General features: G+C 32.3%; 1 protein-coding gene, 1 long non-coding RNA gene and 2 pseudogenes across 2 annotated transcripts; 1 reads left to right on the top strand and 3 right to left on the bottom strand.

Annotated features, from left to right (window-relative positions):
- Window positions 1-5,010: 5,010 nt before the first annotated feature.
- LOC120182825 lies at window positions 5,011-6,090 on the bottom strand. Its single transcript, XR_005521874.1, has 3 exons — window positions 5,592-6,090; window positions 5,391-5,514; window positions 5,011-5,292 (listed from the first exon to the last, which is right to left on the bottom strand). It is a non-coding gene; the product is annotated as an uncharacterized LOC120182825 (long non-coding RNA).
- A 5,968-nt stretch (window positions 6,091-12,058) lies between these two features.
- On the bottom strand, window positions 12,059-12,914 carry LOC120182923 (annotated as a pseudogene).
- Window positions 12,915-13,815: 901 nt separating this feature from the next.
- Window positions 13,816-16,292, top strand: LOC120183030 (probable tyrosine-protein phosphatase DSP4). Its single transcript, XM_039187827.1, has 5 exons — window positions 13,816-14,295; window positions 14,378-14,471; window positions 15,429-15,486; window positions 15,566-15,609; window positions 15,704-16,292. Exons 1-5 carry the CDS (start codon window positions 14,024-14,026, stop codon window positions 15,887-15,889), a joined length of 654 nt encoding a protein of 217 aa, XP_039043758.1. The 5' UTR covers window positions 13,816-14,023; the 3' UTR covers window positions 15,890-16,292.
- A 2,453-nt stretch (window positions 16,293-18,745) lies between these two features.
- On the bottom strand, window positions 18,746-19,581 carry LOC120182922 (annotated as a pseudogene).
- Window positions 19,582-26,950: the final 7,369 nt, after the last annotated feature.

Below are 26,950 nucleotides of genomic sequence, written 5' to 3'. Positions count from 1 at the left end.
AACATTCTTCAATAATAGATAAAGTAATTTGGTTTAACTCTAAACCCATTATAACTCTCGTATGTAAATTAGATTGAATTCCTCATATAAGCGTTTTTATTGAATTTTCAAATCTTTTATCTAAAAGTACTACCAAAATTGGTATATCATGTCCTCTTCTAAATAGAGCTCTTGCCGTTGTCATAATCACTCCTACATGATTTTTCACTAGTTTTTTTAATGTACCTTTGACTCTATATTTTTAAATTTAGATATTTTATATATTTCATTTTTAGAATATGATTTTTATTTATTTTACTATCACATCTAAGAGATTTTTTTTTTCTTCTCCAATAATACTATCTAATTTTATGGCTTTTTGTTCATTATTTGGTATTTCTTCTAATTGATTATTAGAACTACTATCTAACATAAATATAAACTCATCATCATCACTATTAGCTTTTTTTTCTTATATTAATTTATATAATATTTCATTAAGATTTATTTCTTTTTTTTAACAAAACTTCGAACTCTTGTTCTTCAAATGTTTTAATCATCTTTTTTGCATTGTTGCCTTTTTTAAAGATAAATTGTTGCTATATGACATTCTCTATCACAAATAAAACTTATAAAATTTAATTTTTTATTCTTCAAACTTTTAAAAGTTTTTCTTCTAATAAATTTTCTTCTTCAGTTAATATTTGAATACTTATATTGTTTCCAAGATTTTCACCTAACCAACTTGTATTTTTTTTTATTTCTTTTATTTGAACGTATTTGTTCACATCTAAATTCTCATTCATTTTCTAAAATTTTTGTACAGTGTCTACTATTTAATTTTTTTCATTTTTAGTACTTTAGTTTGTAGACAATATTTAGTAATTCTTTCTCTAACTAAACTAATTCTATTTCCCATAGAATCTATTTATCTAATTTCAACACCTGATAATCTACTATATTTTTCAAGATAAATTTCATATTTGTTTATGCAAAGCTCATCTAAAGGCGATGATAATTTATGAACATATTGATTTTCTTAAAATTCTATTTTTTTATTTTTTATATTCATGAAGATTTTTTAAAAAATTCTTCAAAATATCTTATATCATATAATTTTATTTTTAATAAAGTATAGCTTGCTTAATTGTCTTGATCTTGTTTGTCTGTATATCCACAAAATTCTATTTTTATAATTTATGTTAATCATTTTAAAATATCTTTAGGCATTTGAATTTAGTTAATTAATCGCACTTTTCATTCCATACCTATTATTGATTCTTTCCATCTACAAAGAAATTGTAAAACATCACCTTGAAAAGTTCCTACAAAATCATTTAAATAAAAGTTGTCTAATTATTGTTGTTTACAACAATTGCCATAGATTGTGATTAATCATCTATTATTTTTTCATAGTCTGATATAGGAACATTAGTTAAGTCTAAATATACTCATCTTTTTGGAACATTTCTTTTATTAAGATTTTATGTACTTAAGGGATTAGTTGTGAAGTTTCTCTTGTGTGTTTAGTTTCAACTTCATTAATGTAGATATTTTCTACTTGTTCTCCCATTATTCTAGTCGTATTGTGGTCTTGTTTGTTATTTCGATTAAAAGACCTTAAACAATCATCTTCAAAAAGATCAAGATATAATTTTCTTTTTTCTTCTGGATCTTGATCCGGTTGATCAATTTCCATAAGTTCTAGAATATTAGTATTTTCTTCTGTTGAAGAATCTTTCTCTTCATCAGATGAATCTGAAGCACTTATAGCTTCTATTTCTTATGAATTAGAACAACTACTACTATTTTATGTAGTATCATAATTTAACATATAATGATAATTAAATAAAACAAATAATTCTTTATGTTCTTCCTAAAGTTTTCTATTAATTTTAAATATTTAATATTTTTTATTTTATCTTTGGTTGTGGAAAATTTTAATTTTCAGTATTCCATGACGGAAATTAAGCCACACGCTTCGAAACCAAATTAAAAGCATTAAAGAAACAACCATGTAATTGAAAGACAATTAATCTGATCGATATCATCACTCAAACGTCGATTGGAACAAAGATCTTAACTGAATTAATTGAGCGATAAAAGTCACATTCGATCAAGCAAATTAACCTCAAATGGAAAACATTAAACCATTAATTATGCAAACCCCAAAAACATACAGATATACAAAGAAAATAGTTTCGTCCCTGTTACCTTATTCAAATCTAGAAATTCGCCATCGAACGTTCGCTCGCCCAAGATTTGAAGATTCGTTTGCCATTTTGATGCTTTGACGTTATACTTCCCTTGATTCAAGGAGCTCTTTCTCTTCTCTTTCCGTAGGTTCCTTTTCGTCTCCAAGAATTTTTCCCCCTTTACAAGGTGTGAAGATGGGTTTAAATAGGGATGTATGAGAAATGATGGTGAGAGTCCAAATTTTATGGGACTCTTGAGGAAGTTGAGTTGTAGTGAGATGGTGGGTTTCATGGGATAAGGTTGTTAGTTTAAAAGATATGGTGGTGGAAGAGTCCTCCTAGGAGAAGCTCTTAATAGTTTTTTTTATGTCTATTTTTTGGAGAAAAAAAGCAAATAATAATAAAAATATATAGACGAAAATGAGTGTCTACAGCTGCCCCTCTTTGTCCTTTTTCATGGAACAAAAAAATAGGACAAAGATAAAAAGACACAAATTTTCGTTCGGTGGAGTTTAAAATTGACTCTGATATTTCAATTAAGAATAACTCCCTGTCGAATTGAGTTGCGGATGGCTCCTCCGTCATGAAGTTGAGTCCATCTGAAAATGATTGGAATTGAAGCCATAATTCAGGATTTGAATCGAATTGTGGCTTCTCGTTGCCAAAATATAATCAACTTCAGTCTTCTTCTCGGTTTAAAGGTCTTGGTTAAAAAAATCGGCTAGAAATAGTTTCTTGATGTGTCATCGAGCTGAATGGAATCAAACTCAAAATTTGGCTGACAGATAGTCCTTCTTGCCTTGAGCTATTCTTTAAATGATGTACCTTCGGGCTGAGTGGAATCGAACTCGAAGGTCTTTAGCAGATAGCCCTTCTCGACTTAAGCCATGCTGCAAATGATGGTGCCTTTGAGCTGAGTGTAATCGAACTCGAGGGTCTTTGGCAGATAGCCCTTCTCGACTTAAGCTATGCTGCAAATGATGTGCCTTGGAGCTGAGCGTAGTCGAACTCGAAGGTCTTTGGTTGGTAGATAACCCTTCTCGATATGCTGCAAATGATATGTCTTAGAGCTGAACATAGTCGAACTCGAACGTCTTTTGGTGACATATAACCCTTCTAGCCTTGAGTTATGCTGTAAATGATGTGCCCTAGAAGCTGAGTGTAATCGAACTCGAGGGTCTTTGGCAGATAACCCTTCTCGACTTAAGCTATGTTACAAATGATATGCCTTGGAGCTGAGCGTAGTCGAACTCGAAGGTCTTTTGGTCGCAGATAACCCTTCTAACATTGAGTTATGCTGTAAATGATGGGCCCTCGAAGCTGAGTGTAATCGAACTCGAGGGTCTTTGGAAAATGGCCCTTCTCGACTTAAGCTATGCTGCAAATGATGTGCCTTGGAGCTGAGCGTAGTCGAACTCGAAGGTCTTTGGTTGGCAGATAACCCTTATCGACTTAAGTTATGCTGCAAATGATATGCCTTGGAGTTGAGCGTAGTCAAACTCGAAGGTCTTTTGGTGACATATAACCCTTCTAGCCTTGAGTTATGCTATAAATAATGTGCCCTCGAAGCTGAGTGTAATCAAACTCGAGGGTCTTTGGCAGATAGCCACATGGATCTAAAAGAGCCACTTTAGATTTATGGAAAGAGTTTGGGCCAAAAGATAAATTTTGATAAATCTAGAACTTTCGTTAGCACAAACGTCATTGATGCCAATATGAGTGATGTTCGAAGGATTCTAGAGGTTGCCAATACATCAAATCCTGAAAAATACCTGAGATTGTTGAGCTTAGTAGGAAAAAACAAGAAGCAAGCTTTTCTATCGATGAAAGAAAAGTTTTGGGCTCGAATTCACTCGTGGAGTACTCGACCGCTGTCACAAGGTGGTAAAGAGATTTTTATAAAATCTGTACTGTAGGCACTACCACTCTACACAATGAATTGTTTCTTACTTCCAAAAAACATTATGTGAAGAGTTCAAAAGAATCATGGAACATTTTCAGTGGCAAAGAAACGAGAAGAAAAAAATGGATCCATTGGTGTCACTGAGAGGCCCTTTGCATATCAAAAGATGAAGGAGGAATTGGATTTCGGGATTTCTCAAAATTCAATATAGCCTTTTTAGCAAAACAAGGATGGAGACTTATAAACCAACCCATATCACTGGTGAGTAGATTGCTAAGAGCTAAATATTACCACTCAACAGACTTTCTTGGGGCAAAACTAGGATCAACCATCTTATGTTTGGAGGAGTATATGGAGTACACGAGGTCTACTAAAAGAATAAATGAGATGGAAAGTGGGTAATGGAGAGAGCATAGGAATTTGGAATGACTTTTGGCTGCCACAATCACCACCAAAACGGTTAACCAGTCAAAGAATTGGAGAAGCAGAAAAAGTTGTTGATTTAATAAACCCAAGTACGAAGTAGTGGAGGGAAGAGTTGATTGACCATATGTTTACTGCAGAGGAAGTTGAAGCGATAAAAGCCATCCCAATCTCGAGAACAGGTCAAAGTGATATAAAGGTTTGGAGCGGGGAAAGATCAGGACTATATACGGTACAAAGCAGATACAAACCATTGTTAGTGGACGAGGAGATATCAAACTCGGACCAGAACCTTTTCAAATGTATTTGGAATTTTGAGTGTCAACAGAAAATTAGAATCCAGGTCCGGAAGTTGTCATGATTTTGTACCCACAAATCACTTGCTCTACAACAAGCGCATAGAAAATAATCCATTGTGTCATACTTGCCCAAATCAAATTGAAACTAGTTTACATGCTACAAAGGAATGCAATTTAGCCAGAACAGTATGGTCTGAACTACATTACCAGTGGCCCAGTCAAAGTTCACATTGGAATTTTAAAGATGGCTAAGATGGGCATTAGAGAATTTTACAAGTGAAAAACATGCATAGATACTTGTAAGTATTTGGGCATTATGGTTTGCTCGAAACAAAAGGATACATGAAGGAAAAACTACAAGCAGAGATGAACTCATCACCGTCATCAAAGGCCAGCGCAAAGATTTTACCTTGGCAAATTCCAGATTAAATGGCCCCCAACACAGGATTGTCGAGAAATGGACTCCACCTCCACCCAACATAGTCAAGGTAAACTACGATGCAAGTTTCAATCAGAATGAAAACAAAGCAAGGTCAGGAATCATAATGAGAAACAACGAAGGCTTGGAAAGGGAGCGTGCATACGACTAACCTCACAGGTCTCATAGGCATTTGCAACTGAAGTAGTGGCTGCAATCCATGGTATTCAATTCGTAATCGACCTAGGCTTTGATTAAATGATACTGGAAGGTGATTCTCGAACGGTGACACTGAAACTAAAGACAACAACACCAGATTACTCGGAAATAAGTGCCCTGGTATGGGAAGCACAACATCGAGCTCAACAGCTTACCTCATGTGAGTTCAATTTTATTCCCAGATAAGGAAACAAAGCAGCTCATATTCTAGCCACAGACTCGTTCATAGGAAGTGGAGATGTGTTTTGGGTAGAAGAAATTCCAAATCAAGCAGCGAATCAAGCGGCAACAGATAGACGGTGGATTGACCCGCCATAGCTACCGACCATTATAAAGAATCAAGAGTAGATAGCTCCATCAATGTGTTTACATCTTCTTTGCGCTACCATCACAGAAGGAAATCAGACGAGAGAGGCAAAGTAACCGATACAAGTAAGCTTGCAAGAAATGGGATAATCCATTTTCTATCACTAAACACCCTTCCAGAGTGCGAATTGATGTTTTTCCTCACACTTGTCAATGGATTTTGTATCAACACAAGTTTCCTATAAAGCTTTCTCATTGTCGGTAATAAAAAGACAAACTTTCCAGGCCTCTAGATTAAGCTAAAGAACCCAATAAAGTTGAAGAATCAAGCAAAAAAACCAACCAATATTACTAGGAAATATGAATTAAAAGATGCAGGGAGGACCGGAAAAAGTACCAAACCGCCTTGTTAAATGTATGGGGAACATTTAATCTGAAACCAAGTTCTCTTCAAGAGAAAACATAGGTTCCAAGCAAATTGATCATTACTTTGACACTATCAATGGAGAAAACATGGGCTTGGCCAACTGGAAAAATAACAAAACAAATCAGGAGGATAAATTCAACAGGAAACAGTAACCGACACTATCAATGGAGAAATATATGCTAGTGGGGAGAAGAAAGAGAGTGGAGAAGAAATCTTATCAGGAATCTCACAGGAAACAATGATTTTTTTCGCAGCACGGCAGAGAAGAAGATATCGCACAGAAGCAAGCTGAAAAAGAGGGGTATTTTATCCCTTAGCACGGGAATAAAATAAAACCTAATACACATGTGGAAATAACATTCCCAGGAATAAAACATCAAAATGTATTGTTGGTATTATAACATTACCCTCACTTGAGTATCATACCCAACCAAACATGAATATCCTTCATCAGGAAACAAATATACCTGCTAAGAATGCTAAATTCCTTAATCTCTTAGAGTCTTGTCTTCCATTTAATTCTCTCCCTCCCCCTTTCTTTTTCTATTTCATCTATAATATCTTCCTATTGTTTGCCCCTTTTAATTTTGACCATCTATAATAATAATATAATAAATAAAATAATTATTTAATATTTACTGATGATTTTTATAAACATTTCTAACTTTATTTTAGTTAATATATTTCAGTCTATTAATAACAAATGCACATCTTAAAATGTATCCATTTAAATTCAAATTCTATAAAAAGAATAATATTTCATTTATCATTCAATAATTTTTAATTATTTAAATAGATGATGATAGACTAAAATAAGAAAAAGTTCTTAGTTAATGTACCAAATAATAATTTTATAGTATATTTAACAATTTATTTGTGAGTTTTCTTCACAAAAACTTTTTGAGATATACAATATCATTTTTTTCATAACCTTTTTTATAAATTATTTTATTATGATTTTAAAATCTTATTATTTACATATTTTTTTACTTTTCTTATTTTACTAGTTTTAATTCGAAATATAATGTTAAAAGAGAATTAATTTATTATAATTAATTCTCTCACAAAAGTTTTACTACAATTGATCAAGTTAATCAAATTACATTAATGAATTTCTTTTCATTTGGGGAGCAACGAGAGACTAGCCAATTGATCAATAAAGTTACATTAATGAAATTCTTTACTGCATTAATCAGGTTTATCGTATATCATATTTATTTTTATAATTAATTTAAAAAATAAAACATAATCATTGAACTTGATTCATGAAAATATTTAAAATAAATATTAAATTATATCTTAAAATCAAGTTCAAATATCAAAATATATATTAATTTAAAGATATATGTATAAATTCTCTTTTAAAAATTCAAATATCTATAATCATAATTATAAATAATACTACAATAAACAATTTTTTTATAGAAAGCCGCTAGTTTTACTAAAAATAGAAAATATCCAAAATTATAATGAAGATTTACGAGCATAAACATAAACTAAATTATAATTAGACCATTTTCCTATAACAATCAACACAAAAACTAGCCACCTATATCACACAAGGACCATAAAAGGGAAAAGACAAAAAAAATCTAACAGATGCTCGAATAAAATAAATATACAAAGAAATCTGACTGCATCAGCAAACGAACCACAAAAGGAGATGAAACTACTTAAAGATCACCGACAAATCGCAAATCAGAATCAAGCAACGTGAGAAAACTATCCATGAGCGCAAAACGCGTATCCAAATCAATTCGAGGGTCCAAAGTAGGAAGATCAATAGGATAACAAATAAACGTCATCTTCATCAGTCGTGGTGATGTTAACTCCAACCCCGTGAAAAAAGATAAACGAAAAAAAGGTAAAAAACCGTAAGCTAACAAAAGGCAGAGAAAAACATGCTACAATAGCATAGATAAACGTATCATAAAGACAGAGAACATGTCACAAAGACATAATTATTCTTATTAAAAAAACTAAAAAAAAAAAGAAAAAAGATAAACGGCGGGCGGCAAACGACATCAAAACTGATGTCGCCGCCGATTCAACAAAATTAAAGAAGAAAAAATTGGATTGATCAATAAAATTATAAAAGGTGTCCAATATATGCCTGTTTTTCTAGTTCGCATGCATTTATTCAGAGAGAAAAATAAATTAAAAACTAGAGTTTATTTATCCTTTGTGTATACCTAATGACAAAATTTCGGCATGGTTTCAGATCGGGAGAGTTTCTAGGGTTTATTATATGCAGGTTTTTGGTTCTAAGGGTAAAGGTACTCGAACTGTCCTTGTCGGTGCCCCTTGGGCTGCCAAACCCTCAATCCTAGTCCATTACAGACTTAAGCAGATCGAGTTCAATTCGAGGGGATACATTTCCCTATGCCTGACACGGAGAATAAATTCTCACGAAGACATAGAGCATATGAACCCCGAAAGCTACTTGCTAGGTCTGACACGGAGAATAAATTCTCACGAAGACGTCGCTTCCACTCCCACTTAAAAGGGATAAATCTCAGTTATAGAGATTACGTTTATGCAATGCAAGTGTTGTGTGCGAGGAGAAATATTCAAACCTCTGACAGACAATAAATAATAAAATTTAATACTTGAAAAATAAAATAAAACAATAATAAAATAATATAAATATTATGAAATATATATATATATATATATAAATTTTGAAAAGAAATAATTAAAAATTAAATATATGAATTTTTAATTTTCTAATTGATAGAGACAATTAATAATTGGTTTTAGAGTTTGACCAATCCCCAGCGGAGTCGCCAAGCTGTCGTAACCGTTTTTCGTCCGGGTACGAATTTTTACTCGGCGGGAATAGTGATGTGAATAAATGGTTTTTTTAAATAATTCGGAGTCGCTATCGGCCTTTTGGTTCAGGTAGGTCGAATACCTAAAAATCATCTTTTAAAAGAGTTTTTAAGAAAACATCGATTAAAAGATAAACTGATATGCGTTTAACTAAAAATTCATTCTTTTTAGAAATAAAAAGAGATTTGTGGTCGGCTACGTTTAGGGAAGGATTAGCACCCCTACAACGCCCAAAATTGGTACTTTTTTAATTATAAATTGTCTCTATTATTGGAAATTTAAAAAATTCAAAAATATATTTAATTTATAATCCTATTATTTCAAAGTTATAATTATATAAAAATATATTTATATATAAAATATAAATAAAATATTTATTTATTTAAAAATATCAGAAAAGGACTTCTAGGTGCCTTAAGACAGCTCTTTTCTTTGATATTAAAAAATAAATAAATAATTAAAACATTTTTCTAAAAATAATAATAATATATAATTAAAAAAATAGGATATTTATTTATTTAAAAATATCAGAAAATGGACATCCAGTTGTTTTAAGACTGTCCTTTCTTAATATTGAAAAATAAATAAATATCAAAATATGATTATTTTTCTTAAAAGTAATTTATATAAAATTAAATTTATAAATAGGATTTTTATTTAATAAACAAATAGAATAAATAAATAAATATTATATATATAATATAATCATGAAAATAATAATTTAAACATATATCAAAAGTAATAATAAAATAAAATAATAATAATTAAAATGAAAGAAATTAAAGGAAATAATATTAAAATGCAAAATATATTAAATAAAAAATCAAACTATTAGGGACTAAAATATAAAATATATAAATTAATGGCCCTTGTTCAAAGTATTATAAAAATATAATTACTAATAATATAATTAACCTTAATTATTTAAACAACGATTAAAATGAAATTTATCAAAGTTAAAGGCTCTAACTCGAATAAATAAATAAATCTAGTACTACTAATGTAATTTAGCATTATTTAATTAATTAGGGTTAAAATATAAATTATAAAAATTATGAAGGACTAAATAATGCATTTAACCTAAATATATATAAGTATACTGACTAGAACTAAAATAAAAATAAGATAGAATTAAAAGACCGAATCAGAATACTCATAAATTTGATTTAGTGACTAAAATGGAAGTTTACACACCTAAAGGGTCGCAGAAATGATTTTACCAAAAAGGAAATTACAAAGACACCCCTCCCCCAAAACGACGTCGTATGGGGGAAGGTTTTTAAACCCATAAACCGGGCATTTTAGGCCAAATTTCCATTTCATTTTTTTCTTCTCTCTCTAGGAGAGATTTCCTCTCCCTTCTCTCTAAGTTTCCTTCATCTGAGGGAAACCAGTCGCTGGCCGACAGCCACGATCCGGCGTCGACTGCCATCGCCGGCCACTGTTCACGGTGGCCAGAGTTTGAAAAATTACACCAAATGCTTCCTTTTTAAAACCTAGTGTCGAATCCAACCCTTACTCTCCCTAAAAGCTCTTAAATCGCCTTAGATCTAAGAAAAACCGAAGCTTTTACCATGGTTAGGATCTCGTCTCCGACGATGGTTTGAGAGCTCTCCTTGGTGGTAAGTTTCTCCCCCCGTTCCTTTTCTCTTTTCTTTCGTTTTGATGTCGTGGGTTGTTAGGGTTACCCTCAGTTCTTGCTTGCTCGTTGTTGGTGTTGTTGTCCCCTTGCTTTCGGGTTCTTCGTTTCTTTTTTCTCTCTTCTTCTTCTTTTTGCAGGATCCGATGGCTTTTATAGCCACCACGGAGCCATGCTCGGACCGGTCCAGAGGGGGAAGTTCGGTGAGTCACCGAGCTATGTGGTGACTCACCCCATAGCCGCGACGTGTGGGGGGCAGCTGGCAGTGGAAACGTCAACAGCGGCGGCTGGATGTGGAGGCGACGCCTCGTGGAGGTGACGCCTCGTGGATGTTCTGGAAACTTGGAGGCGGCTGGGGGCTAGGGTTTGAAACCCTAGCATGAATGATACAAACCCTAAAGAGTTTGGGTTGTCTGTTTGGGCCTGGATTGGTCTGGGCCTCCAAGATTTGTAAAACGGGCCTCCGGGTCTTGAGCTTAATAATAATAATAATAATAATAATAATAATAATAATAATAATAATAATATAATAATTTTAAAAAATAAAATGAAAAAATCAATGTCTACAATTTAAATTATCATGTATTATTTTAATTTTAATTAATATTAAATTTTACATAATTTATGGTAAAAATATATTAATGTTTACATTGTGAAAACTAGCTTCAGTTCATATGTGACGCATTCACTGGGAGATTTCTTGTATTTTTCAATCGACAAGGTTTACATTCTTCTATATACAATAATTTATCATAGATATTCATAATAATAAAAAGATGTAAATTATTTTTGTTATCTAAGATATAATATTATTATATGTTCTATATACAATAATTTATTTATTTATCTTTTATATTTATACTTAATTATGTATATTTTATCATTATTATTTATCTCATGAATTTATATTACAAAAACATTATTCAAAAATATAATCCAAACGGGCTCTTAGAGTCTTGTCTTCCATTTATAAACGTATACAGAGAACATGTCACAAAGACATAATTATTCTTATTAAAAAAATTAAAAAAAGAAGAAAAAAACCGACGGACGGTAACCGACATCAAAACTGGTGCCGCAGCTGATTTAACAAAATTAAAGAAGAAAAAGTTGGATTGATCAAAAAAATTATAAAAGGTGCCCAACATATGTCTGTTTTTCTAGTTCAGTGACTAAAGTTTTTTTCGTTCTAGTTTGATGCATAACGTTACATTCCGTAACTCATAATGGATCACGCCGTGACAGACCGTTAAATTTAGACGTTAACCTATTAAAAATGCCACGTGACATATTTTTTTAATATTAAAAAATAATTTTTACAAATAAAAAAATTAAAATGAAAAAAATGTTTTAATTGGGGAAAGGCTGGTCGAAGGAACCAAAACCCCCCTTCCCCCCATTTTCTGGTCGCCCTCCGATCACTTATCGACTAAAATATCATCGAACACTTTATTGTCTGCCAAAACCGTTGAACTATCATCAAAGAGTGGCAATACCGGAACCTGATCATTGAAGAACCCATCGAGGAAAGGGAAATCGAGAGGCAAATAATCTCCAAAATCACTGGTTGCCGGTTCTTGAACTGGCGGCAACGGCTTACTTTATTCCTCTTGGAGTTCATGACCTAGTCTTTCATGTTCGACCGATGTTTCTTCTTCACTCGATTGAGTTTGAAAGTTGAAGACTGAAGTTGGAGACGAAAGATTGCGAGGTGAATCTTCTCCCGATTGGTACCCGGAAACCGATGACTTGTCGATGTTTTCTGGTTTGCCGGTATAATATTCAACCAGAGTAGTGATGAAGTTTGTTAAAGCGTTGGGTCCTCGGAGCATGATTGCTGCATTATCGTAAACCAAGGCAGCTTCTTCAGAAGTGTTGTAAGTACCCAACCACAGTCGTACGCGACGAGGGGGGTCTCGAATCTCCGCCGCCCATTTTCCCCACGGTCGTTGTCGTACACCTCTGAACTTCCTTCCGTTCCCGTTCCCATTCCCGTTCCCGTTCGATGAAGAAAGCTTGAGTGGTCTACGGTTGGGCTCCGAGACGTCGGCACCGGCGGCTTTCCTTTTTCGGGTATTACCGGGAACGGTTGTTTTGGAAGCGGCGGAGTGGATGCTGGTCTCGTTGATATATCGTTTCGCTCTCCACCGGTGACAATAAAAATCGGCTTCGTCGTCCCTGGAAGGGTCCGTTGCGTCAGGGTGGGCTTCAAAGATTGATTATTTTTTATTTGTAAAATTATTTTTTAATATTAAAAAATATGTCACCTGACATTTTTTATGGGTTAATGGTTAAACTTAATGATCCGTCACTGCGTGACACATTCTGAATTACGAAATATAACGCTAATACCAAATTAAAACAAAAAAACCCCTTAGATATTGAACTGTAAAAATAAACATACATTGGACACCATTTGTATATTAAAATTTTTTTACTACGCTAAACAATTATAACTAAAGATAAATATTGTAAAACATAATCCTGATTGAAGAATAAACATGAATAATTTTAATTGCATTTCACACATAGTTTACCAACGACTAAAATTTATTATTTAACACAAAACTTCCTTAATTTGAATTTATTGTCCAAAATTATGGTATTCTTTTTACTTGTCGTGTCCAACTCTCTACATTGAAGGATGTCAACAATCATCGCATGGCATCAATTGACTTTTTTCTCAAACAATAAATATTTAATTAAATACCAAACCAATAAAAATTGTAATTTTAAATATATATTTTTTATTTCAGTTAGGTATTTAAATTTGACTTTTAAAGTTTAATATAGTATAAAGTTTTTTTTTCAACTAGGTATCTAAATTTGACTTTTTAGTTTAGATTAATAGCTGAGTTTTACTTTTTTTTATTTGAATTAGTACTTGAGATAGATGATCAAATTCGATATCAAATTGAACCTAAAAATCAATTTTAAGGGATCAAAAATATTTGAACACTAAATTAAACTTTGATGCCAAATTTACGTATATAATTAGACAAAATAAAGTTAAGCAACCAAATTATAAGATGAGCCAAGTTTAAGTATTAAAATACATATTTACCCTAAAAAACTAAAATATAAAGAAGCAGTGTTGTTTCATGCCGCTTGGGGTCCCTCTAGTATTCTGTCTCCTTTTTTGTGCTATAGTTTGTTACCTTAGATAAGAAAAAAAGGTGTTGGATCGGATTTGGATATATAAAGAAACCATGCTCATCTCCATGCTCCATCTTCCTTAACTCCCTCCATTTTTACCATCACCATCACCTTGCAGCCCTAGTCAGAATCATCCTTACCCTAAAAAGGCACATTCCCTTTGATCCCCAACACTTCCTCTTTCTTCCCAAGAACTCTATATATTGTTCTTTTCATTTGTTTCATTCATGAAAGACGACAACACTGCAACAGGTAAACTAACCCAAAACCAGCAACACCAGATGTGCAGAACCACCGGTGTTGTTTCCTCGGTTGGCCAAGTCGACGACATGTCGCCGCCGGCCATGTCTCCGGAGGTGGTCCCTTCCAACGCCGGGGATGAACTCAAGTTGATCCCTCCTTTGAACTTCGCTATGGTTGACAATGGCATTTTCAGGTCCGGCTTCCCTGATTCAGCCAACTTCTCTTTTCTCCAAACGCTTCGTCTCCGGTCCATCGTGTAAGTCCAAAGTTTGTTGCTTTAATGCTTTTTTATCAGCAAATTTTTGTACTTTGAGTTAAAGGGTCTTTTTGAATGTTAGATATCTGTGTCCTGAGCCATACCCAGAAGCCAACAATGAATTTTTTAAGGCCAATGGAATCAGGCTGTTTCAGTTTGGAATTGAAGGTTACAAGGTGAACTTTTTCCCTTTCAAACTTGCCTACTTTTATTAACCAGTTCAGCTTCTTAAAATTTGCTTTGCTATTTTTGTTTTGACAATTGAGATCAAATGTGATTGTCCCATTTCGTTTTGTTTCCAGTCCCTATAATTTGATGATGAACTTCACCGTATATATAAATTTCAACTTCAAAGAAAAGTAATGATGAAGCTGAAATTGAAACTTGAATTATCTTTTGAGGTAGGAATTTACGGGGGAATTTTTCAAATAATCCCAAAATTTAGATGAGGGAGAAGAAATTAGCTTATTCACTCTTATTCTCTAATTCTTTTTTCCATTTCCATCTTGATTAAGGTAAGGATGGATCTAGGGGTTGGTGGGACGGTTGCCCTTGAAAATTTCAAATTCTCATATATTTTCTTTATATTTTCTATTGATAATTTTTTTCTGTCCTCTAATATTTTATAAATTCATATCTAGCATAAAATCATGTGTCCTTGAGTCTGTCCCTGCTCTTAATCATGATTTCGGTGTTGGTGATTCGTTCGAGCATAGGGCAGCAGTTGTAGTTTGCTTTAATAAATGGATCTTAAAAATCCTGCTCCGATATAGTAGGTAATGATGTATTCGCTTGTTCTGTTGGTTTCATCACAGTAACTACAATGAAGCTGTCTTGCTCGGAGAGTAATATTAAATAAACTGCCTCGAACGTATGTTCGATTTCGGTGCGACAATTTAATATTCGATGTCTGATGTTCATGTCTAATGTCTTGTAGGTTTTTTGTTATACTTCTTCCTTTCTTTGAGCTTCTGAAGTAATCCGTAGCTGAATTTGGGATCATTTTCACAATTGGGATGTCATTTATCTTGTGTTCACCATCAATTAGACATTGAAAAGCCTCGGTTCATGCATGATATACGTACTATGAAATGATGTCTTACTATAGAAACTAATATACACATTTCATCCAGGAGCCATTTGTAAATATCCCACAGGATACAATCCGCGAAGCTCTAAAGGCTGTCCTTGGTACTACAAGCTTTTAACACTTGATCCGAACATGGCTGATTATTTTTCAAGAATTTAACTTTATCTGTCTGAATTGCAGATGTAAGGAATCACCCGGTTCTAGTTCACTGCAAACGAGGGAAGGTATATGCACGTTGCGTTTTCTTTTTCGTATCAGAGTATGCGAAAGTGAGTACCTTCTTAGTTTGATAACGTTGCTATGTTCTTGTATTTCCAGCACCGAACTGGCTGTCTTGTGGGATGCTTGAGAAAACTGCAAAGGTGGTGTTTGTCATCAGTCTCTGATGAGTACCAAAGGTTTGCCGCTGCAAAAGCTAGAGTTTCTGATCAGATGTTCATGGAGTTGTTCGATACTTCTAGCCTGAAGCCTCTGTCGATGTCGTTTTCTTGCTCAAAGAAGTGAAGAACCACATCAATTGAACAGAAAAGAAGAATGTTACACTTCCTGCATTGATATAATTAGGAATAGGTAACGAGTTCTCTGAATTGCAATAAAAGGCGCACGTAGAAGCAATGTCCCGGAATGATCTTTGGCGTGGAGTTCTCCTTCCCGCTTCTTTCTTCATGTTCATCTAGTTGTCCTCTACTTGTTTTACTTTGAAAGCCATTGTTAGCTTTGTTTAAGGTTTCGAGATGAGTTTTTACAGTGAACAAGAATCAAAGATTTACAGCTATTCTTCTTGTCAAGCTTCTTTTGCAGATAGTTATAGGCAAGGCAGCTAGAGTTCAGGCAATGTAAACACATGATTGTATTTGGCTACTTAACTATCAATATTCATATACAAAACAGCTCTTCTTTGGAAACATTTCGTTTTGCAGAGTTACCTGTTTGTTTAATCTTTTAGACCCCATTAATGCTGTAAATTTATGTTTTAAACATTATGCAAAATTGGTTACAGAATGACCCAAAAAAATGACGAGGATCGTGATGATATGGTAAGTTAAAATGATCAAATTTTTGTCTTTAATTATGAAAACAATGGACTATTTACAGCATACTGCAAGCATTTCATCAAACCAAAGCGTTGAGTACAACGGCTGTTGCAATTATGTTAGGGAATTTACCTGTTTTGTCCACCCTTCAAACCTTGGCCTTTCGAACCATCGATGTCCAATCTATTGATTTGGTGACAACTATGACAGATAGGGTTTTTTGTCACTGTTTGGCCTTATTACTGACGGCGACGGCGGTGTGGATCTCCGATGATGACGACGGGGTGCTCACGAGGTTGAGAAATTGAAAATCAGCTCGTGCATCCCACGCGCGAGATCGGAAGGCCTAACTTCTTGTCGGCGGCGGCTGGTTAGAAACTAGAGTTTTGAAACCCTAGTTGAATCGGGTCGGGTCAGCTATAACCGGGTCGGGTCTTGGTCTTCGAGTCTGCTGGTTGTAATCGGGTCTGGGTCTGTTGGGTTGAGTAATTTGGGCTTTGTTGGATCTGTAAAAAAAATAAAAATATTATTAATATAACAATAATAATATAATAATAGAAACGTTGGGATGAAACCACTGTCGACACATACCATCGACACCTTTGAAAAAAGAAACCAATAACTTAGTCTTACATAAAGATAAGAGTTCAAAATAAAGTGATTGGATTGAAATATTTCATTTAAAGTTGAAGACTCTTTATAAAGGTCAATATCGTGATATAAAGAGAAAGGCATCCACATTCCTATAGAATGGTCCTTTCTGATTAAAGTCCATGCTCTTGAGATATATGTGAACCATCAAAACTTGTATTCTGAAAAAAAGTCTTATACGAATTTGTCAACTTTAACAAGCAACCGTTAAAATTGAACTCAACTCGTATTATAGAAAATTTACGACTCAAATAGGGATTTTTTTTTGGATGTGATGTTATTTTTTAAAAGTTTGAAGATTTAAAAAAATTATATATGTATAAAATTAGTGGTTAAAATAATAAAATATTTGGCGTTTAGAAACATAAATAAAATTCACATGGAGATTAAAAAATAAAAACCATGGAAAATTTGACCTAAAATTAAGAAAACGAAAGAAGAGAAAGGGCGAAGTGCTTTGGTGGCAAAGAGGTGGTACAAAAAATATTTGGCATTAGAACACTAATTATTCCCTTTTCGTCTCTCTCTATAAAGGCTCAAAGCATATTCTTTAGGGTGTGTTTGGTTCACCGAATATAAGATTACCAATGGAAATAAAAGATTACCAGATAATAGGATTACTGGGAATGTTACATTACTGTGTTTGGTTGGTTTGGCAGGAATGTAAGATTATCGTGTTTAGTTGAAGGGATAAAAGATTACTGGAATGTATATTTTACCAAATTATCCTTGTTCTATATTTTTAACAAGTAAAATTCTAAATATTTAAATAAAAATTATTATTTATATAAAAATTATATCTGTTGATAATATATTACTTGAGTATTTAAATTATCATGTATTATTTTAATTTTAATTAATATTAAATTTTACATAATTTATGGTAAAAATATATTAATGTTTACATTGTGAAAACTAGCTTCAGTTTATATGTGTCGTATTCACTGTGAGGTTTTTTGTATTTTTCAATCGACAAGGTTTACATTCTTCTATATACAATAATTTATCATAGATATTCATAATAATAAAAAGATGTAAATTATTTTTGTTATCTAAGATATAGTATTTATTATATGTTCTATATACAATAATTTATTTATTTATCTTTTATATTTATACTTAATTATGTATACTTTATCATTATTATTTATCTCATGAATTTATATTACAAAAACATAATTCAAAAATATAATCCAAACGGGCTCTTAGAGTCTTGTCTTCCATTTATAAACGTATACAGAGAACATGTCACAAAGACATAATTATTCTTATTAAAAAAATTTAAAAAAAGAAGAAAAAAACCGGCGGGCGGCAACCGACATCAAAACTGGTGCCGCCGCCGGTTCAACAAAATTAAAGAAGAAAAAATTGGATTGATCAATAAAATTATAAAAGGTACCCAACATATGTTTGTTTTTCTAGTTCAGTACCTAAAGTTTTTTTCGTTCTAGTTTGATGCATAACGTTACATTCCGTAACTTAAAATGGGTCACGCAATGACGGACCATTAAGTTTGGACGTTAACCTATTAAAAATACCACATGACATATTTTTTTAATATTAAAAAATAATTTTACAAATAAAAAAATTAAAATAAAAAAAATGTTTTAATTGGGGAAAGGCTGGTCGAAGGAACCAAAACCCCACTTTCCCCCATTTTCTGGTCGCCCTCCGATCACGTATCGACTAAAATATCATCGAACACTTTATTGTCTGCCAAAACCGTTGAACTATCATCAAAGAGTGGCAATACCGGAACCGGATCATTGAAGAACCCATCGAGGAAAGGGAAATCGAGAGGCAAATAATCTCCAAAATCACTGGTTGCCGGTTCTTGAACTGGCAGCAACGGCTTACTTTATTCCTCTTGGAGTTCTTGACCTAGTCTTTCAGGTTCGACCGATGTTTCTTCTTCACTCGATTGAGTTTGAAAGTTGAAGACTGAAGTTAGAGACAAAAGATTGCGAGGTGAATCGTCTCCCGATTGGTACCCGGAAACCGATGACTTGTCGATGTTTTCTGGTTTGCCGGTATCGTATTCAGCCAGAGTAGTGATGAAGTTTGTTGAAGCGTTGGGTCCTCGGAGCATGATTGCTGCATTATCGTAAACCAAGGCAGCTTCTTCAGAAGTGTTGTAAGTACCCAACCACAGTCGTACGCGACGAGGGGGGTCTCGAATCTCCGCCGCCCATTTTCCCCACGGTCGTTGTCGTACACCTCTGAACTTCCTTCCGTTCCCGTTCGATGAAGAAAGCTTGAGTGGTCTACGGTTGGGCTCCGAGACGTCGGCACGGCGGCTTTCCTTTTTCGGGTATTACCGGGAACGGTGGTTTTGGAAGCGGCGGAGTGGATGCTGGTCTCGTTGATATATCGTTTCACTCTCCACCGTGACAATAAAAATCGGCTTCGTCGTCCCTGGAAGAGTCCGTTGCGTCAGGGTGGGCTTCAAAGATTGATTATTTTTTATTTGTAAAATTATTTTTTAATATTAAAAAATATGTCACCTGACATTTTTTATGGGTTAATTGTCAAATTTAATGGTGTCACTGCGTGACCTATTCTGTATTACAAAATATAACGCTAAATATTAAATTAAAACGAAAAAATCCTTAGGTATTGAACTATAAAAATGGATATACATTGGACGCCATTTGTATATTAAATTTTTTTTACTACGCTAAACAATTATAACTAAAGATAAATATTGTAAAACATAATCCTGATTGAAGAATAAACATGAATAATTTTAATTGCATTTCACACATAGTTTACCAACGACTAAAATTTATTATATAACACAAAACTTCCTTAATTTCAATTTATTGTCCAAAATTGTGGTATTCTTTTTACTTGTCGTGTCCAACTCTCTACATTGAAGGATGTCAACAATCATCACATGTCATCAATTGACTATTTTCTCAAACAATAAATATTTAATTAAATACCAAACCAGTAAAAATTGTAATTTTAATATATATATTTCTTGAGTCTCCGACTATCAAAAATTACAAAATGGTCCCTCGACTATAGGATGTTACCTTGTTGAGTCCCTCGACTATTAAAAGTTATAAAATTTTATGAGGTCGGTACTGCTCGAGTATCAATACTAATTTTGGCTATTGAAAATTGAGATACAACAATGGTATCGATACCATATCCTCGATATCGATACACCAAGAACAATATCAATACCCTAAGAATAAAGAATCGATACTACTAGGTTACCTCTGGTTTTGGGCTTCCAAACAAAGAATATAGGTACTATTCATCTAATACCAATACCCCAAACCCAAAAAACTTTATATTCTCACGAGTAAGTTACTTCACTTGTAACACCCACAACCCGTACATGACCCGGATACGAATATGAGGTGTCACATTAACTTTTCAAAACATTTACTTTTACAAAATAACTAAAATTCAAGTTCACATTGAAACCAAAACTGAATAATTTACATTAATTACAATCATACGATTTTACAAAACCGATCAGTGCAAATCTTGTTCAAATCATTATTTACATGCCAACTACTTTTATTATAACAAAATACATACAATTCAATATTTTTTGATCTGATTTTCAGAAAGGAGAACCTGATATGTCTTGCCCCTCTTTGCTCCTTAATCTTCTCGGAACCTACGTGTGAAATATTTACACTCTAAGTCTATAACTTAGTGAGGCATATAAAACGTATGATGGAACTTTAATTACTTAACAATGCATGAACAATTCACACCATAATATCATACAAAGTCATATAACAATCCATATAATAATTACATACATACTATTATTATCATTATTAACATTCTTATTATTATCAATATTATTTTCATTAATTCCTTTAATCATGTGATTTTATCCTTAACACTTATGCACATCATATAATACATTTCACAAAGAAAAGCACATAACATCACATACAGTTTATTTATGTTATCTCTTTTATTTGCCCATGGTACACTTATGAGAACTAAAGATATGTGAGTACATTGAGGTTATGCACAAATACTGTCACCACAGCTCGTATAAATTTCCACTGAGTGGCATATAAAATTGTCCCGAAGGACCATATATATGTTCCGAAAGACCACATAGAATTGTCCCGAATGACCACATAGAATTATCCCTAAGGACCACATATATGTTCCAAGGGATCAAATATATGTCATGAATGACCTCATATATGTTCCAAAGGATCACATATATGTCCCGAAGGACCACGTAGAACCCTCGACTCTTGGCATGCCAATTATACCCCTAGCTCTCATAACACATAGCATGGGCTTTATCATTTATATGTTTCACATGTTCACATATTCAACCCAGTCATCATATATACATGTACTCATATAGCTCATATTATTTCTCATATTCATATAGTCACATAGTTCACTTACATGTAGAACATTTTCATATGATTCATATTCACATGTCACATGGCTTATATCTTGTTCTTACATCTTCTCATAGACATATATTCACATGATTCCTTGGCACATAACTGATATCACATGTTCGTATAATCCCTTATATTCATATCCCATAACTTATATCATATTCTCATGTGATCACATAGATCATTTATACCAGTTCACATGGTTTATCACACTAACATGTATTCACACAGATCATATAATATATAAAATAACATATAACACATATACTCATATCAAACCCATGCTTATATTTATGAATTCATGCATTCTAATATAGGAAATAGACTTGTCGCAAGTCTTATTTCCATAAAAAATCATATACCAACTAGTATGCACTCACCTTAGCCTCATTAATCCATCATGCACTTATCTCTTTCTTGCTCGATCTTATCTCGTTGACTCATCATATACTCACTTTCGATCAATATCTACACAATTATACGACTTATATGAATATTGGAGTTCGAATTGCTTATAACCAATCAATATAACTTAAGCTAAAAGAACCACTTAATTTAGCATTTCAAGCTTAATAGTATCGGTACTCTTACTATAATATTAATACTACCCTCTTATGGTATCGATACCCCCTAGGTACCAATACCATTTTGGAATTCTACATTTATAACTTGATAATGGTATCGATACTAGACACTTGGTATCGATACCCCCTTTAACCAGTACCGATACCACTATTTAGGTATCGATACTTCTTAAAGATTTCATCCGTTTTTTTACTCTATGGTATCGATACTATTCATACAGTATCGATACCCAAACTCAAAATTCTACTCATTTTTCTTTGAAGTATCGGTACTGGATAAACAGTACCGATACCCCATGCCCATAATACACTTTTTTAACCCAAAAATTTACCAAGACTTATCTAAACTCCATACCTTAAACTCTTCTTATTACTTTAAACTCAACTATATTTACTCAAATCATCTTATATCACTTTAACACATCTAAACATCCAATATCTCATTAGAACACTTGAAACTAAAAATCTTACCAATTATTCAACTTTGTTATTCATCCCCTTTAACCTCTTATTATAACTGATAACAAGTCAAATATGACTTCTAAATTCATTAACAAACTCTATTTCAACAATTCACTTAAAAACGCTTTATATTCAATATTTCATAACTTATTCCTCTTTGAGTTTTAAGCAGCCTTAAGCTTCCCTTAAGCTTTCTTATCACTCCAAGAATCAAAACCAACTTTAAAATGAAAGAAATAACCAACTTGATACCAACTTACCTTACCAATGAAGTCACGGGAAGAAGAAGAAGATAACTAAACCAAGTCTCTAGACTTTTCTTTCATTTCCTCTCATTCTACACGTGATTGATATCCCATAAAAGGAAATATAAAAAATATTTTTTATCAAATGACCATTATACTCTCTCATCTTTCTTTCTTGGCTAATCGGTCCTATATAAAAAAAAATCCAATTAAGTCCCTAAACTTTTAAATTTTTTAAAATTGATCACACAATTTCAAAAACTTATATTTTAGTCACTAACCCTGTTTTATGGATGTTACATTACTCCTAATGAAATCCCTCCTAAGGCCTTCAAATGCTTATGTGAGCACAACCACAAGCTTAAAAAGGTTCTTGACAAGGTTTACAATGTTATTTGATCAAGGCAAATTATTAACTTCCAATAAGCCTCAAGATGCTTCTAGGAACTTAATCGAAGATATTTGCAACAAAATCAAGTATCTAAAGGTCCTAATTAGTTATGCTCGTGTTAAGCATGGATATATGAGTTCTTACCTTGATGTCAATAAAGAGCCTCTGACATTGAAGATGTCACATTGATTTAGAGGGAGTTCATATTAACAACATATTTTAAATATATATGTTACACACTTAAAAGTTTGGTTTGCATTATATTCATACATGAACATGACTTGACATCTTACTTCAATTGGTAGGTCTAATTATTAAAGTAACCATGGGAAAAGATTCAATACATCAGTCAGTTTGTCTTCCATTTCTAGATGTGAATAAGATATATTTGGGTCATGAAATCTCTTGGATCTTATTCCTATATCTCTTAGCTTTGTAATTCCTTTTGAATTACAACAATCTAATTATGCAGTTTGAGATATGATCATTTTACCGAAGACAGTGCAGGATGGAATTTCATTTTGGTAAATGATGGTCACTCACTCATGGTTGGTGTTTCCCTTCATTTTTTAACTTGTTTGATGGGTTCAAGAGTATAATCAATTGACATGGAAAAGATTTGTTTCATATGGAAGTTTGTAGCAAGGGGGAATTGAAGAATTCAATTGGTTATTTATACATGCAAGCTTGGAGACTCTTGGACAACTGACACATTCATCTATTTAACTATTCAAATGTATGATTATAATAACCATTCATCTTTTACACATACATGGACTTTTTTACACATACATGGATTGCCAAATGAGTGGATTTAGAGCCTAAGAACATTCAATCATGTCCCAAATACACGAATATGTGATATGCATATTCATTGAAAGACCAAAAGTACATTCATTCGTCAAACAAGTTCATTAAAGCACCAAAAGCAACCCTTCACCTAATCATTCTTGCACTGAATGACTAACAATTGGAAATACACCCAAATTAATCAAATTCATTCATGTATTTACTTTAATGTATCCACCCTTTCACTTATCTTATGTAAGCTTATAAATAGGTCATAAAATTCCATTTTGTAACAAGTTGAATTTACCATTTTCCTTAGTGAAGTACAAGTTGAGTTTGTCTCATTTATATCTTTGACTTATCAAGGTTTTCTTGTGGCGTATTTCTACCAAACTTATCACTTTTATAAATGTGGTGTTCATCAATTTTTCTATAACTTTGGTTCATATCCCTTCAATAGATAACATGTCAAGTTCCATATTCTATCTTATCTTGTTATATCGAAGGTTACTAACTCTTTATAGTTAGTGGGTCTTGATTCATTCTTAAACATTCATATATTTCAAATCTATCAATTATTAACCATAGAAAACTAATCCCTCAAACCACCACTTCCACATCTTTTTTATCAAAATTTCAATTCTAAGTCTAATTTGCTTGGCCACTTTAATTTTGTCGGAAACACAAGCTTATCCACTTGAACAACAAAGGCAGGATTTTATCATTTGGTAAACATAACTAGTTATTTAAGGTACAATATATCCCAAGAGTTTAATTTTTCCTAAGAAGCTTTTCTTCAAGAGATAAAAAAGATAATACAACAACAATTTGCTCTGTTATAAGAAGTTTGAGTCGAGTTGAAGATAATACAACAACAATTTATCACTAGGGTGGTAAACGAGTTGAGTCGAGTTCGAGTATTGTGGCGCTCAACTCAAAAACTTTAAAATGAAGTTTGATTCGACTTGAAAAATCGCGAATAACCAAGTTTGGCAACAAAATAACAACTTATTTGCTTGTTATAATTCTTGTTTTTGGAACTATGAAGAAACTTTGTTTTGTTACGTTTTACATTAGAATGAATTTTAATTTCAATAGTTGTTTATTTATTACAATAGAAATTTTATTATGTACTTTACAATAAAAATATAATGATCAATTTAATCTAATTCATAAAATAGTTTGACTTTTTTATTATTACAATCAAGACCTTACGTTACGCAAACCGCAAGGTCCGTTCAAAAGACGCGATATTTCAAATTCTCGTGGACGCTTCAAATTCTCGTGTACCTCACGTTATACAAAACGCGAGGTCATTTATAGACATATTAAATTATATTCTTTAAAAAATATTTCCATGTTGAAGGAGTCTCGTCTTATAGAACACAAAGTTTTTACACATGTTTTGTAGAATGTGAGGTAGCTATACATGTGCATTTTGAGATTTTTTTAATTAATGTCGTTTGGGAGTTATTTGTCTAATAAATATATTTTTAGGGTTTTTTAATTAATAATGCCTCTAAATTGGACCACGTTGTTTAGGTTGGATTTTCACTTATTATTTGATCAGTGGTGCTCGTCGAGCGTGGAAGAATCATCCAATAAATTAATAATAATGTTATCTAGAATTCTATCCAAGTTTTGTTTTTGTAAAGATGAAATTTCATGAAACCACATAATAAATATAGATATTTGAAATAAAACCATAATATAAATTGAACTGAAAAATATTAAAAATTACCTTCAACTAAAATTAAATTAAAAGTTAAATACTTGATTAAATTCAGCAACTAAAAAGCTAAATAGGAAAAATACAAAGATTCTTTTTGTATCTTGAAAACATAAATAAAGAAAGAAAAATATATTTTCATTCATTTAAAATAAAATAATCAAATTTAACTTTTTTAATCAATGATATTTAAGTGATTTCTAAATTTCAAAATAGAATACACGTTTTGTGAAACCTATCATACACGTTTTTAAAGGGGTTAAATTTAAGAATATAGTAATATATAGTAGGATAAACTATGTTTAATATCTAAATTATTGTTTTTGTTTCGCTTTGATATATATTTTTTTTCAAAATCATACCTAACATTTAGTTTAGGTTTCTATTTGGTGATGTGATATTTTTCAATGACAACATGACATTATCTTATGGTGACCCATTAATATCATCGTTAAATTTTTTAATTGTAGGGTACAAAAATGGAATTTAAACTAAACGTTAGATATGATTTTTAAAAATTAAAATTTAGTTATTAAAACAAAATAAAAATAATAGATTAGGTACTAAATATGTAATTTACCCTATTTATTATATTTAAATATATATATGTATATTTTTTTTAATAATTTGGGGGGAGCATGACCCCACTAGATCTTTAGATGTTCTGTCAATATACACACCCTAAAAAATAGTTGCTCAAATTAAATACATCTAAAAAAAATAACATTCTTTTTAATTATTGAGACCGTTTATTAATATCATTAACTTGTTATTCTTACTTCTTAATCTTTTAAAATTTAAAAAAAGATAATAACATATTCAACTATTTTTAAAGTATAATGTTGCAACCACAATGCCATACCCTTGGTGTCTACCATTTGAGGGGACGAAAACTATTATCAGCATCTACAAAAAAGAAAAAAGAACTTTAGTGAGGCAAAACAACTGTTGTTCGTGAAACTCAGGGTATGCAACCACAATGCCATACCCTTGGTGTCTAAATATAAGCGACTTGACTTTATCGTGTAAAACTCATGCGTATCAAAAGAAAAATCTAGAAATGAAACAACTTCACGAATTTGACAACACAACGTTTTGATACATAAATATACTCCAAACATTACCTGAATGACAATTAAACACATCACAACAAGTGAAATGAATGGATACATTTAGTGTTGCGGAAGACGGCTATCGGATAGAGCAAAATCGTAACTGATAATTTGAGAAAATAAAAATGAAGATAAAGAAGATACAAAATTTACGTGGAAAACCCCTAA

The sequence above is a fragment of the Hibiscus syriacus genome, unplaced genomic scaffold, assembly GCF_006381635.1.
Source record: "Hibiscus syriacus cultivar Baekdansim isolate YM2019G1 unplaced genomic scaffold, ASM638163v2 tig00112738_pilon, whole genome shotgun sequence".
In the NCBI taxonomy this organism is placed as follows: Eukaryota; Viridiplantae; Streptophyta; class Magnoliopsida; order Malvales; family Malvaceae; genus Hibiscus; species Hibiscus syriacus.
Note: the sequence above shows the minus strand (reverse complement) of the source record. Positions and strands in the feature narration are given on the sequence as shown.

What these genes read in the sequence shown, in the direction of transcription:
- LOC120183030 (XM_039187827.1), top strand. Translation starts at nt 14,024, where the DNA reads ATGAAAGACGACAACACTGCAACAGGTAAACTAACCCAAAACCAGCAA. An exon ending in TTGGAATTGAAGGTTACAAG is followed by an intron (nt 14,472 to 15,428) that starts GTGAACTTTTTC and finishes CATTTCATCCAG; the next exon opens with GAGCCATTTGTAAATATCCC. An exon ending in AGCTCTAAAGGCTGTCCTTG is followed by an intron (nt 15,487 to 15,565) that starts GTACTACAAGCT and finishes TCTGAATTGCAG; the next exon opens with ATGTAAGGAATCACCCGGTT.